This window comes from Furipterus horrens, unplaced genomic scaffold (genome assembly GCF_987537825.1).
Source record: "Furipterus horrens unplaced genomic scaffold, mFurHor1.1.pri manual_scaffold_1, whole genome shotgun sequence".
Classification (NCBI taxonomy): domain Eukaryota; kingdom Metazoa; phylum Chordata; class Mammalia; order Chiroptera; family Furipteridae; genus Furipterus; species Furipterus horrens.
The window spans coordinates 95841833-95857839 of NW_028327171.1; the positions used below are offsets into that span (position 1 = coordinate 95841833).

At 38.4% G+C, this 16007-nt stretch overlaps 1 protein-coding gene across 1 annotated transcript in view; it reads right to left on the bottom strand.

Moving 5' to 3' along the window:
- SLC9C1 (solute carrier family 9 member C1) overlaps window positions 1-16007 on the bottom strand; it is a 132511-nt gene that overhangs the window by 39803 nt on the left and 76701 nt on the right. The window contains exons 11-14 of the mRNA XM_090286892.1: window positions 13390-13556; window positions 12613-12738; window positions 5728-5822; window positions 1105-1224 (exon numbers count right to left, since the gene is read on the bottom strand). Coding sequence (XP_090143018.1) covers window positions 1105-1224; window positions 5728-5822; window positions 12613-12738; window positions 13390-13556 — 508 coding nt within the window. The remainder of the gene's footprint in view (window positions 1-1104; window positions 1225-5727; window positions 5823-12612; window positions 12739-13389; window positions 13557-16007) is intronic.

Consider the following 16007-nt stretch of genomic DNA (forward strand, 5'->3'; position numbering starts at 1 on the left):
CTAGAACATAATACGATAAGTGAGGGAATACTATACTTGTACACAAATGTTTAACTCTGACTCCAAAAAACCTCCGCTGCCTTGCGGCATACCTCTTCAGGGGAAAGGCTAAGGGAGTAAACCCTGACAGAAAATCAGGAGCCGGAGTCCCTAAGGCGGTTTGACGTTGTAGTCAACACCGGCAACTCCTGCGGCGCACTTGAAGCCAAGCTGTATTGACTCCGTCTTTCCCTTGGACCCTTCAGCTGCGAAGAGAGGGGGGGTCTGCTGCATGGGCAACAGCAGACCCTCCATATCACCCTGCCCAGGCTCTGTAGCTTCAGCTTCACTGGAGAGGACGCTCCAGCGTCATCGCAAGATGTCGATTCAACACGGGAGGAGACAGATACCGTGTCACTCCCGAGTCGGACTGCACAGCCATTCTCGGCAGTGCAGATAGACTCTTAAGAAGCTACACCATCGTCTCTCGAGACGGACGGCTGCCGACAACACAAATGTTTATAGCAGCACTGTCCACAATAGCAAAATGTTGAAAATAACCCAAATGTCTATCTATCAATTGATGAATGGGTAAACAAAATGGGTATATTCATACAGTGAACCATTATTCAGGGTAAGAAGAAAGAAAGTATTTACACATGTTATAATGAGGATGAAAACATTATGCTGAGTAAAAAACACCAGAAACAAAAGGCTACATATTGTATAATTTTATTTATATGAGACATTCAGAAACGGTAAATTCATAGAGGCAGAAAAAAGACTAATGTTATGTAGGTGCTGGGGAAAAGGAGAAATGGAAGTGACTGCTTAATGGGTACTGAGGTGATGAAAATGTGAAATCTGTTAGAGATAACGGTTACTCAATATTGTGTATTTACTAAATAACACTAAAGAGCCCACAAAACGGTTAATAGTTAATCTTGTTATATAAAATTTACCCCAAAATAAAGTTATTATACTATCTCTTTTTATTTTAAGTAATTTTATGTACAATATATAAATCATATTTTGGGAAGTATTCAGAATATACATTTTAAAAGATTTAAAAAGGAATTTCAAATGAATATAATAGTATTTCTAGTAAAGTTCAAAAGAACTTACCTTGATGGGATTCTTTTTTCCTTTTTAATTTTATACACCAAAGTGATCAATATTTTTCTAACAAAGCTAAGAAATTTTTTGCTTTCGGAATACTTCTTTATTGCATCAGGATTCATAGATCTAAAAAAAAAAAAGAAATCTTTAAATGTGCTTTTAAAATTTTGGGATAAGTCTAATGCAGTATTGTCAGAAAGCAAAAAGACTATTTTGTCCAGTAGTGACTGGAAATAAAACACTTTCATGAGCATAGGTTCAAGTCATAAAGTTTTAAATACAGTAGACATATAATTATGAAGTTATATTGCAAGTTTCACTCATTAAATAGAGAATATTAAAAAATGGTGACACATAGTTTAAAATAGTAGAAAGGTCAAGGTTCAGGGGGTAGAAAGCATACCATGATTCAAATATTTGGGATTCAAATACCAATGGGTTTTCATGCTGGATTGCCATTATTTGGTGTGAAAATGAACCAATTACCTCACTAACTTGTTTGCTCTGTAAAATGGAGGTAAAAACACCTAAGCCAACCTGGAATAATTAAATGAGGAAGTATCTATGAAACATCCAGCCCATCTTACATATTCTCCCATCTCTTTTCTTTTGCCTTCTGGGCAACTAATCAAATATTTATGGGGGAAATACAAGTGATAGATTAAGAGTTAAAATGGTTTCTTGGAGAAGCTAGTGGTAATAAAACCCAGAAAGACATTTTGGTGGCACTTGTCTCAAGCTGTGTGAAGTTTTCTGCTGACTTGTCTGTAGAGACAGCTTAGATCTGTGTGCTATGATTTGTTCTTGCTTAGGCAATTCCCTTGGTTTTTATGAGGAACTTACCTGCTGATGACCAGATATTTTCATTGTCTTTGTCAGAAGGAGGACAGAGTTCTGTCCTTGGGTGTGAGGTCCTACCTTAAAAAGTGGCTTAATGGAAAGTCATTGATGGCTTAAGTTCAAAGGTGGACCTTATCCTTTCCATTGATTATAATGTTCTCACTCTGAAACTTGGGCAATTTCTCTGCTACAGGGAAATTCATGCAATCAAAATAAATAAATAAAATTATTCAATTCTCTGGGATTTAGTATAATAATGTGGTAATTACATGGAAAATAATTGATATGTATATGGGTTGATTCATTCCTAATTTTTGAAATATTTATTGGACACCTATTATGCTTGCTAAGTGCTGGGGATAAAGCATAATCAAATACTGGTTTCTGCCCTCAAGGATTTAGCAGACTAGTGAAGTAAAGCAAATAACAATTGTAGTAAAGTATAATAAATGCTGCTGTGGAGATAATAAATAAGAGGACCCACTGGACCCACAAGGGGGCACATTTAATATAGTCTTAGGCAATCAGGAAAGTTTTCTGAAGGAATTAATATCTAAGCTATGATCATTTCGCAAGTTCCTATGAATTCTAAAGTTCTGTGATATCAGTAAGTGTGTGATATTTTACAGCCCAAATTACTAAGTAATTCAGACTCCTGAATTCCTATTTTCTATCAACATGTTCACTGTTTAGATCTACTAGGAAAAGAGTATGATCTTTTTAACTGGATAGGGAGGCAGCTTAGCTTCAAATACAAGCTCTGTAATTTATAAGACAAATGACCTCAGGTAAATTGTTTAATCTCTCTGTGCCTTACTTTTCTCATCTGCAAAATGAAAATAATAATCACACTTATCTGATAGGATTTTTAGACATAAAATTGATATTATATGTAAAATGTTTAAGGCTGTACCTGACACAGGACTTTAATAAATAAAAGCTTTCTATTTAAAGTATTATTTCTTAGGTAATCAGACAGGCACATAGCACAGGTCCTATTATTCTTTTTTAAACCTGACATTTTTCTTGTGACAGGACACTCCAACACATGGGGCTACTGGTAGAAATCATTAGCAAATGGCAAAAATCAACTCCAAGGCAGCCAAGCAAGGAGGCAAATATTTTTTTTTGTATGTTTTATTGATTATGCTGTTACAGTTGTCCCGATTTTATTTTCTTTTGCTCCCCTCCACCCAGCAATGCCCCTCCCTCCAGCAGTCCCCCCTGCCTTAGTCCATGTCCATGGGTCATGCATATAAGCTCTTCTCAACAGCCCCCTGTCCATTCTGCACACGCCTACGATGCTTCTTAATTCCTGCACCATTTCCCTCCCTCCCCCCTGTTTCCCCTCCCATCTGATCTCCTCTCACATGCTCCCTGTGCCTATGATTCTGTTCTCACTCTGGTTGTTTGCTTAGTTTGCCTTTGTTTCCATTCCCTAGCTTCTGTTGTTGATAGTTGTGATACTGTTTTCATTTTAATGTTCATAGTTTTTATCTTCTTTTACTTAAATAAGTTCCTTTAACATTGCATATAATAATGGATTGGTGATAATGAACTCCTTCAGCTTTACCTTGTCTGGCAAGCACTTTTCCTGCCCTTCCATTCTGAATGATAGCTTTGCTGGATAGAATAATCTTGGTTGTAGGTCCTTGATTTTCATGACTTTGAATACTTCTTGCCAGCCCCTTCTTGCCTGCAAAGTTTCTTTTGAGAAATCAGTGGCAGTATTATAGATACACTTTTGTAGGTAATTCTCCTTCTCTCTTGCTGCTTATAAGATTCTCTCTTTATCCTTAACCTTTGGCATTTTGATTATAATGTGTCTTGGTGTGGTCTTCCCTGGGTCTGGTTCATTTGGGACTCTCTGTGCTTCCTGGACTGGTATGTCCATTTCCTTCCCCAAATTAGGAAAGTATTCCTTCATTAATTTTTTACATAATTTTTCAATTGCTTGCTCTCTCTATTCACCTTCTGGCAACCCTATGATTCAAATGTTGACATGTTTAAAGCTATTCCCAAGGTTTTTAAGCTTCTCCTCATTTTTTTCAATTCTCATTTCTTCCTTCTGTACTGGTTGACTGTTTATTTCTTCCTTGTGTTTCAATTTGTTGACTTGAACCCTGGTTTCCTTTCCTTCACCCTTTGTTTCATGGGGATTTTCCTTCATTTCAGCCAGGATAGCCTTAATTCTTTCCTTATCCTGTTTAACCTTTTCTACCAAGTCTGTGATAATCTTTATCACCAATTGCCTTAAACTATGCATCTCTTAAGTTCGCTATTTCCTCATCTGTTAGGTCCACTATCTGCTCGTTGCTTAGTTGTGTCACTGAGACCTTGATCTCCCCCTCCCCCCCCCCCCCGTTCTCAGCTGTACTTCTCTGTCAAGGAGCCAAATATTTAATAGAAGTGTAATTAATAGAAACTTCTTTGGGGATTGGAACACTGTTTCACTGATCTTGACATTCTTCACAGTGCTTTGTGCATACTTGTATTCAATATTCATTTCTTACATGTGTGAATAAAAATGTAATATATTCTAAAACATTGTTCACTATGAATCCTTTCAACCCTTTAAACCCCTTCTCCCACTCTTGACCTCCTCTTTGTGCCCATTTATTCATAGGCATATGCTGCTTCTGCCTTATTTGAAATTTTAAAGAGGAAAAATCAAGGCAGTGAGTTGAACTGCTTTGCACGTTTTATTTCTTTTTTACATTAATTGCTCCTTAATGCAATGGTAATGGTTTTCAGCAAGCCATTTATTCATTCTTTGAAAATTACACACTATATTGTCACTCAGGTCCCCTAAGTATTTGTAGGGCCTGAAGCAACAGAGCAAATGGAGACCCTTGGACTATATATGAAATATTTAAACATTATTTACCAAGAAACCACAATTTTAAGTAAGATATTTTATCTTCCTATCTTGACAAATATAACATCATAATGATTTTCATGGCTAGACTTGAAATTAAAATTCATAGACTCTTTGAAAATCTGTACTTGAACTCTAATGAGAACGTGCTCCAGTGTCGGGCTGATTATCGTCTCACACATGGTTTTATCTCTCACCATAGCACAAGCTGGTACATGTAGTGGACGCTAGGCTGACATATTTTTTAGGTTTTGGAGTTAGGTTTACAGTCCCAGTTTACTTATGAAATGATGGTCCATGGGAAAAGGTCCAAGAAAAACCCACAAATGAAATTGGAATCATTTGAGTAGGAAACTTTGGTATCCTTAGTACCATGAGTGTGGACTAGAACAGAAAGGAATGTCTAGGCTTTGTAGCCTTCATCCCATCACAGCGCATAATCTGAGGGTAATCCCTAAAACCCCGACTTTGAGGCACTCACTGCTTACTGTGGAGACTTACATAGAAACAAATTATTACCAGTGTACTCTAAATATTCAGTGAGGATGTGTCGTGGGAAGATGTGCCTAGAAAGATCAAGGAAGTCTTTGACTTAGTGAGGCATTTGAGTAGTCTAAAAATAAAATGTTTATCACAGTTTAGATTTGGGGAGCAAAAGGACAAGGGGCAGATCATCTCAGTCAGAAGGAGCAGCTTGTTCATATGCACAGAGGTCTGAACGAGGACAGCAAGTTAGAAAAACTGAGTGTAAGTGATTTGGCTTGACTGTGGTGTGTAGAGCAGACAGTGGCTTAGACACATGATACTAGATGATCCCAAATTGCCAGACAAGAGCAAGAAAACTAACTTGCACAATTTCCTAAATGCAGTGCCTTAGGAGGATGGAAATTTTATCTTGACAATGTACTTACTCTCCCTTCTCACCAAAGCTTCCTGCTGCACCTATCAGCATCTGGACTGCACTCTGAGACAGAGTCTCATTCTTGTATTGTATCTGGTAGCTTGCCTAAAAGAATGTTAAGTTAAATCATTATACAGAGGGAATAGTAATGGCAATAATTATTTCTTTAATGGAGAAACAAATGTGAGAAACAAGTCAAAATCCCCAAATACTTTAGTATATTTATAAAAAAGAATCTATGGAGTCCAGACCATGAGATCAGTGTAAAAGATAGGTTTTAGCTGTGGGTGGAACCCAGCTGGTTCTGTAGAAAACTAGGAAACTGCTAGATTTTAATTATGTTTTCCAAAATAAGTGGAATTCTATGGTAACATAAGTATGGGAAACTACTTAAAGTTGTATTCCCATCTTAATAGTTCATAATGGGCATTAGAATATTAAAGTCTTTGAGGAATTCTACAGTAAGTAGCATTAAACAACCTGTTATTATTGAGCAGAACATGGTCATTCATTTATTCAGTCTATATATTGAAAGCCCACTCCATTTTAGGTGTAGGCTGGAGAAACCACTCTCTGACACTGTCTCTGGCCTCAGTGTGCTGAACACTGTTGAAAATTATTGTAAAAAACCAGCTTTCAACATTGGAATGTATGCTATAACTGAGATTCCTGGGTTTCATAGAAGACATTCTATCTGCACAATCACTTATGCATATTAAAACATAGTTTTGATCCTGGTGGATAGATACTAGAAAGAGATAGGACTGAATTTGAAGATGAGGGAATTCAATAGGGTAGCACTTTTAAAAGTAGCAAGAGAGAAGAGGATTACCTACAAAGGGGTCCCAATAAGACCATCAGCTGAGTTCTCCAAAGAAACTGCAGGCAAGAAGGGACTGGCAAGAAATATTCAAAGTAATGAAAAGTAAAAATCTACAACCACAATTACTCTATCCAGTGAAGCTGTCATTCAGAATAGAAAGGCAGAGAAAGTGCTTCCAGGACAAAGTAAAACTGAAGGAGTTCATCAGATCCAAACCACTGTTATATGAAATGTTACAGGGACTTTTTTAGGAGAAAGAAGATCAAAGCTATGAACATTAAAATGAAAACTGTATCACAACCAACAACAGAAGCCAGGGACCCAAAACAAAGGCAAACTAAGTAGGCAGTGAGAGTGTCAAAAGAATTATAGGTATGGGGAACATTATGGGGGGAGGTCAGCAGGGAGGGGGAAGGCGGTAAAGGGAGGGAGATGGTACAGTAATTAAGAATCATAGTAGGAGGGAGTGGAGTAGATAGGAAGATGTTGAGAAGAACTATATGCACAACCAATGGTCATGAACTAAGAGGGAGGGACAATTGGAGACAAGGAGGTCACTGGGTGGAGGAGAACAAAGGTTTCTGAGCCTCCCCTCGTTTTCCTCACTTTTTGTTTTCTATTTCTGCACTGGTTGACTGTTTGTTCCTTCCCTATATTCTGATTTTTTTTTATTTGATCCCTGGTTTTCTTTTCCTGACCACTAGTTTCATATGTGTTTTTGTTCATTTCATTAGGACTAGTCTTTATTCCTTCCCCATCTTGTTTAAGATATTCTGTTAGGTCTGTAAGAATTTTTATAACCAGAGCTCTGAACTGTGCCTCAAAAAGATTTCCTATCTGCTGCTTCATTAGATTAGATATTTACTCTCTGGTCAGCTGCGTCACCAGGATCTCTATCATGATCTGTGCCATCCTGACAGTTTTATGTTTACCTTTGCTTCCTGGGTGGGGCTGTCACACCACCTACATTATAGGGAGCAGAGCCCCATGCACTCGTCACAACCAGGTGACCCTTCTCACCACTGTGGTGTTTTCTGTGGGGGTTGAGGTCCAAGATGAATTCCTGCCATTCACTCTCCACTGAGAGACCAGGAGCCTCCTCCTCTATCCCCAACCCCTCTGGGCCTCACAGTCCAAGGCAATGGGGGTCTGTCTTCCCCGGTATTGGAATTACAAACTGACGGAACCGGTCTGCAGCCAGGGGTGCTCCCCAGGTGCTTCTCACCTCCCCTTAAATATGGGTGTCTGTGCTTACCGCCGTCCCACTGCCATCACTGCTGCTGCCGCCGCCAGCACAGCTTGACCTCTCTGCCATGGCTTTGCCCTTCCTACCCATCTGGATGAGCACCACTTCTTTATAACTTTATATGTTGGACTTCCATTTATTTTTTGGAACTTCTGGTTATTTCTGGTTTTGCAGTGGTTGTATTCCTTCTTAGTTGTGGAGGGAGATGGAGCGTGTCAGTCTAGGCCTCCATTTTGGCCGGAAGTCTCCTTTGTGTGTTTGCCTCTGTGTCTTAGGTAGAGCTGTCACTCCTGTTATGTGATAAGGTACAGAGCCTTAAGGATTTGTCAGTACTACAGGGTGCCCTATTTCACTATGTTGTGGCGCTGTATGTGTGGGAGGGGTCTGAGAAGGAACAATGCCACTTGCCTAGCACTCGCCCCTTTTCTAGGCACTTCTCCCACTTCCATATGGGACTGGTGCCTCTCTAGCTGTTGCCCTGGCAGTTGTTCCCAGAGTGGATGGGTCTGCAGACATCCTAGGACTATAGGGGCCCTTTAAACAAGCGGACTCTGCTGGGAGACTGGCAGTTTCTGCCTTCACCCCAATCCCTACTGCAGTGCATAATCAAAAGCAATGAGGCTTGTTTCCCCGGTGCTGGGACCATGAGCTGTGTGGTCTGGTAAGGAGCTGGGAATGCTCCCCAGGTGTCCCTCCTGACTTTTTAAAACATGTAACTGCTTTCTGCTGGCCTGTCGTTGCTGCCATCACCACACCGTGTCCCCTCTGCTCTGGCTCCGCCCCTCCTACTTGTCTGGATGAGTATTTCCTCTTTATATCTTTGTTTGTGGGACTTCCATGCAGTTTGATTTTCTGGAACTTCTGGTTGTTTCTAGTTTTGAAGTAGTTGTATTCCTTCTTAGCTGTGGGGGGAGATGCAGCATGTCTGTCTATGCCTTCATCTTGGCCAGAAGTAGAAAAATGTTTATTCTTATATCATCATTTACACCAGAATGTGAGAAGAATTTAGAGAATGGTTAATTCCCCCAAATAACTGTCATTTATTGAACTCTCTACTATATTATTATATTTTTAAGTATATTTTATTGATTATGTTGTTACAGTAGTTCCAATTTTTCCCCCTTTCCTTCCCTCTGGCTGGTAACCCCCTTCTCTCCAGCAATCCGATCCCCCTTAGTTCATGTCCATGGGTCATGCATAAAGTTCTTTGGCTTCACCTTTTCCTATATTATTCTTAACAACCCTCCCCCCATCTATTTGTACCAACTGATTATGCTTCTTAGTCCCTGACTCATTTCCCCGTTTCTCCCCCTTCCTCCTCCCAGCTGATAAACCTCCAAATGATCCCTATACCTATGATCCTGTTCCTATTCTGGTTTGTTCAGTTGGGTTTTGTTTTTATTTTTTAGATTCAGTTGCTGATAGTTGTAAGTTTGTTGTCATTTTAGTGTTCATAGTTTTGATCTTCTTTTTCTTAAATAAGTCCCTTTGACATTTCATATAATAATGGCTTGGTGATGATGCGCTCCTTTAGTTTCACCTTGTCTGGGAAGCACTTCATCTGCCCTTCCATTCCAAATGATAGCTTTGCTGAATAGAGTAATCCTGGTTGCAGGTTGTCTTTCATCACATTGAAAACTGCTTGCCAGTCCCTTCCTGGCTGCAAAGTGTCCTCTGAGAAGTCAGCGGATAGTCCTATAGACACCCCCCTGGAGGCAACACTCTGCTTCTCTCTTGCTGCCCCCAGGACTCTATCTTTATTTTTCCCCTTTGGCATCTTAGTCATGATGTGTCCTGGTGTGGTCCCCTCTGGGTCCAGCTCGCCTGGGATCCTCAGTGCTTCCTGGTCTTGTCTGTCCATCTTTTTTGCAAAATTTGGGAAGTGTTCCTCATTTTTTCAATTCTTGCTTCCTCATTCTGCACTGGTTGACTGTTTTTTTCTTTCTTATGTTCCAAATCATTGATTTGAACCCTGGTTTCCTTCCCTTCACCATTGGTTTTGTGTGGATTTTCCTTTGTTTCACTTAGCATAGTCTTCACTTCTTCTCTTATGCATTTGTCGTACTCAAGCTTATCTGTCAGGCCCATGAGCATCTTTATCACCAATGTTTTGAATTCTGCTTCTGTTAGGTTGTCTATCTCCTCAATTGTTAGGTTGGCTATCTCCTTGTTGCTTAGTTCTCTCACTGGAACCTTAATCCATTTCCCCTTTTGGGCCATACTTCTCTGTCTCCTCATTCTGACAGGCTCCTGTCTTTGTTTGCCTCTGCATCTCAGGTAGAGCTGTCTCTCATGTTATGTTGTAAGGGGTGGAGCCTTAAGGATTCATTAGTATAGGGCGACCTGTTTTACCACGTAGTGGCACTGTATGTGGGGGAGGGGTCCGAGAGTGAACTATGCTGCCAGCTCAGCACTCGCCCCTTTTCCAGGCCCTTCTCCCACCTCTGCACCGGACTGGCGCCCCTCTAGCTGCTGCCCTGGCCATCATTCCCAGAGTGGGTGAGTCTGAGGATGTTCTAGGATCGTGGGGATCCTTTAAACAAGTGGACTCTTCTGAGACCGGCAGTTTCTGCCTCCACTGCAACACCCACTGGTCTGCACAGTCAGAAACAATGATGCTTGATTTTCCCTGGTGCTGGGACAGTGAGCTGCGAGGTCTGGTGAGGAGCTGGGAACACTTCCCAGGTGTCCCTCCTGACTTTTTAAAATGTGTGTGCTTTATACTGACCTGCCGCTGCTGCCACCACCACACTGTCCTCTCTGCCCTACCTCACCCATCCTACCTGTCTGGATGAATATTTCTTCTTTATATATTTGTTTGCTGAACTTCCATGTAGTTTGATTTTCTGGAACTTCTGGTTGTTTCTAGTTTTGAGGTACTTGTATTTCTTCTTAGTTGTGGAGGGAGATGCAGTGTGTCTGTCTACACCTCCATCTTGGACAGAAGTCTATATTATTTTTTAATATTATTTTTTAAATAATTTTTGATAGTCTTTATCCAAGGATATGTTTATTGATTTTAGGAAGAGAAGAAGGAGGAGAGAAAGAGAAACATTGATAGGACAGAAAAACATGGATTGGTTGACTCCTGTATGCATCCCAACTGGGGTTCAAACCTGCAACCTGTGTATGTGCCCTGACTAGGAATTGCAACTGCAACTTTTTGGTGTATGGGATGATGCTCCAACCAGCAGAGCCACCCAGCCAGGGCTCTACCTTATTATTGAATTTACTGATCTATGTATGTTTTATATAAACTTATTTCATTCTTGCAACAAGTTTGTGAGGAAGATATTCTAATCTTTATTTTAGAGATTAAAAAGCTGAGGTTTAGTGAGTTCAGTAGTTTTCCCAAGATCACATCAACAACTCAGTTATTTCTGAATATAAACCTATCTCCTGTTTCCCTGTTTGGTATACTGATTCTTCTATACCATGTCTTGCCATGGTAGAGAAGATCCTGCCTCAGTTAACAAGAAATGACTAAGATTTAAATAGACATTCCCAATGACTAAGATTTAAGTAGACATTCCCAAAGCTCTAAAAACTTAAATAGACTAATAAATATTATGGCTAAGAACAGTGAATATTAGAACTGAGATTGCAGCAACCAAATCAACAAACCAAGATTAACATGAAAATATATCTAGAAAGAAGAATGACTAAAAATATATGAGATATGAGAGCAGAGAGAGAGATTAAACCTACTTTGGAAAAATAGTATTTCCTGATTAACAACCACACATAGCACAAAATCAATAATATATTATAGTAGAAAACAAACATTTAAGACAAGGAATCAAAAAGGTACCTGGAGTGTATATTGCAAAAACATAAAACATCACAAGAGGAAAGAATAAGTTTCCTTTTTACAGACAGAGAGATTAAAGACTGAAAAAAGTAATTCCTGAGTCACACATCATAATAATAAAAGCAAGACTCAAAATGGGGTCTCTCTCCTGCATTGGTTTAAGGACTGTTGAACACTATCTTTTCCTGAATAAATTAAAAATCTGGAAATGCCTCAAAGGCATGATCTCCTAAAATCTGAAGGTGAAATAAAACATCATAGGGGCATAAGTTCATTCTTCATGCAAAACCTCCATTGCTTAAAAACATTATTTAGATCCTTGGAAAAGCTGCCTTTGAGACTCAACTTGCCTGCACCCTATAGATCTTTTATTTCCCAAGCTATACTGGACAAGTAAAATGCTTGGAATCCTGTATGGCTGCAATAGCTGAGGAATGTGTGACAGTTCCATCTACAATGAGAAAGGCCCAACATGAACATTTTAAAAGAATGAGTCATGGCAACTCGTCAATATTCCAGCCTGGATAGAAGATGGTGAGTAGGCTATTAGCAGATTCCCACAGAGTTGTGTATGCTGCTGTGTTACAGAATTTCTCTAATTTTTACCCAAGATTTTATATTAAGATATACTACCCTATACTTGCATTTATTAGTGAACTTGGTGGTATCCTTTCATGAAAAACTGGCTTGGACTTAGAGATAGGCTGTGTCATGGAAGTGAATGCACAGCAAATCAGAAGCGTGAGCTTAGCTGTATTTTCTGTCATCAGGGCCTGAGAAATTCCCAGTTCCTCATAATAAAAACGCATTTTAGTTAAACTAATCTAAGTGGATTTTATTTCATTTTTTTGCAGTCAAGCAGATTCTTAAGACAATGCCAAACTTCCCTTTACATTTGTAAACAATCTATTAAGCTATGCAGGTTAGCATAATCAAGATGCCTTCAGCAAGGGAGAAAGTTCTCAGTATAATTTTACATCAAAAATTATTTTAAAGTAGATAATAAAATACTAACTATTTGTGCTGACAAAAGACACCTGTTGGCCATCTCTATTGCTTCAATGTAAAGGGTTTCATCTATTTCATTGTCACAGTTTGGACAGGTCACCTTGTGATGTTCTGTTGTTTCTCCTTGGCTCAGCTAAGTAAAACACAAATCAAAATCAAGAAAATAATACATAAATATTAACATATTGTTTAGCATAAACCTCAAGAACTCATATACCAGTTTGGCTTGGAAAATTATAGAAAATTTGGTAGATACAGAAAATCAGATGAGTTTCCTTATTACTTACTTACACAGTTATCTAGAACATAAAATTATTGCCAGTTTTGGGGGGAAGGAGTTATAGTGTATCTTTATCTTTACTTGGCATTGTTAACAGTTTATAAAAAATATTGCATATACAGTATAATCACACTTTAAACCAGTGTTTCTGAAAGTATGTTAACATCACCATCACCTGGGAATTGTTAGAAATGCACACAGATCCCTCCACAGACTTACTGAACCAGAAACTCTGGGGAACTGGTCACACTGCTTCTTCTTCTGAATTTACACCACATATTTTGTGTATCCTCAAAGACGTTGTCACTTCTACTTTGCCCCACAGTGACCACAAAATTTCCTAAGATTTCCTCCTTACTATTGTGGTCAATAAGGACTTACCAATACAATATCTCTGTCAATTATAAGTATTAAAATTATGAATTGATATTTATAACATTTATACTCATTTAAGGGCAATCATACCTATTTTGAAGGGATAAATTAAAAATATTACTTGCTTACTGAATATGGGTTTTGAAATATAATTGCTTTCTCAACCATGCTCCAATCTGCATTAGCAAGATCTTTGTCAAATTTGAGTGCGGAGGCTGCAGATTTGGTTATCTCTTGGAAGTGTTGAAATGTATAATAAAGTGATTTATATTTTTTTGATGTGACATCATGAAGACCTTTGATACAAAGAGCACATTGTATAAATAGTGGGAATATCACCATTTAGATCTGAATTATAAAATTCCCTTTTGTTCTTATTGTATGTACTAAGTATTTTTTTAAGTTAAAGACGCAATCAACATAAATTGTTTAATAATAGGAACACTAACAATTTAAAATTTTCTACTTTCATACTCCTCACAGTAGTTGAGAAACACAATAATAATAGCTAATATTTACTGAGTGCTTACCATATGCTGAGAAGTGCATCTCAGCATTTTGCATGTATTAAGGTTTTTTATTACCTTGATCTTTTGAGGTGAGTTGCTTATCTCAGTTTGATTGATGAGAAGACAAAGGATTAAACTGGTAGACTGAGTAAAGCAGATTGCCTTTCTCAGTGTGGGCAGGCCTCATCCAATTTCTTGAAGGCCTGAATAGAACAAAAGGCTGAGCACAATAAAATTTACTCTCCCTGACTAATGGTCTTCAAGGTAAGGCATTGATTCTATCCTGTCTCAGATTTGGACTGGAACTTAAACCATTGTCTTTCCTGGCTCTCAGGCCTTTGGACTGCATATGCATCTTCTATACCTATACATGCCATATAGATATACATGCAGATACATATACATACATATTTATAATATATATATACAAACATGCAGAGTATATGTACACAAATATCCTACCTATACATAAGATCATGTATGTGTGATATATATTTATCCACACATATATTGTATACACATACACATTTATATATATCCAGACTTCATTAAGGTTTGAAAGACTCTATCAGACAGAAATTCCTTCTTTTTTTTTTTTGAGCCATAGAACATTGTTTGGAAAGCAATATTGTTTCATGAGCAAATGTTCACTGCTCTCAGTACAAATAAACAGACGCTACAACGCTAAGAATTTTAGGTTTCCTGGCTGCTGTTGCTCAGTGGATTGAGGGTAGACCTGTGGGCCAAGTGTCGCTGGTTCAATTCCCAGTCAGGGCACATAACTAGGTTGCATAACAGGTCCCCATTTGGAGGTGCGAGTGAGAGGCAACCACACATTGATGTTTCTCTCCCTCTCTTTCTCCTTTCCCCTCTATCTAAAAATAAACAAATAAATAAACAAATAAATAATTTTAAAAAACAAAGAATTTTAGGTTTGCCCTGGCTGGGTGGTTCAGTTGGTTGGAGTGTTGTCCCATACACCAAAAGTTGACAGGTTCAATCCCCAGTCAGGGCACATGTCTGGGTTTCAGGTTCTATCCCTGGTTGGGCTATGTACAGGAGGAAACTAGTCAAATGTCCCTCTCTCTCACATTGATGTTTTTCTCTCTTTCTCTTGTCTCTTTTTCTCTTCCTACCTCACTCCCTAAAATCAATAAATATATCCTTGAGTGAGGGTTGAAAAAATGTAAATTTATTTAGCTACTAAATAGAATATCTAATACTCTTTGCAAAACTTTGCCTCTTTATCTGTTCTTCCCATTTTACTATGATAAGGATCACAGAATTTAAAAGAAAATAAAGGAAAAAGATTTTGTTGCAAATATGAGGAAGGAAGGAAGATTGGGTAGTATAATATTTCTATAAAGATGAAATTTGACATTGAAAAAACATGTCCATTAGAGTGAATATTCTGCATGTAATAAAAAAGGGTAATAGAGCAGCTAAGGGTTTAATGGATTAAAAGCATCAAGGCAATATGTTTCTAGTTCTTAACTGCCATTATCTAGTTGTGTGACCTTGGGCAAGGATTGTTGACTCCTAAATTTCAATTTCTCAATTGTTGAAAAGTAGGGGATTAAACACGCGTATTGCATTAAGCAAGTATCCTCATAAAACTGCTATTTCTGCTTCCACTCCTTATCTCTCCACTCCCAATTAGTTATCCACAGAACTAGAGTGGTCTTTTGAGACTTAATCATATACTAATTACACATGTAGCTTCCTCAGTAATCTACCACCTGTTGTATTTTCTAATTCTTTTATATGTGGGTTGCTTATTTTGATGCGCACATGATTCTCTAGTATTTCCTTATTTGACTTTACTGACTGTTTACCTATCTCAGTGTGAGCTCTATCAACTCAGATATCTGGTCTGTCTTCATAATGCATCACCTTCAGTTAACATAGTGCCTGGCATATAGGAAGCTTTTAATAAATGTTTGTCAAATAATTGAATAAACTCATAGTATTATGTTACTCAAACTGGAAATGTAAGTAATCTTTTAAAATAAGAAAGCTTATTGGGAGGAGAAGGGAGGTACAAGAGAGTATAGGGGGAAAGTAGTAGTGGAAAAAATACAATAAAAATGAATAAACAATGAGACTTCTGGCCAAGATGGAGGCCTAGACAGACATGCTGCATCTCCCTCCACAACTAAGAAGGAATACAACTATTTCAAAACTAGAGACAACCAGAAGTTCCAGAAAATCAAGTTGCATGGAAGTCCAACAAAAAAA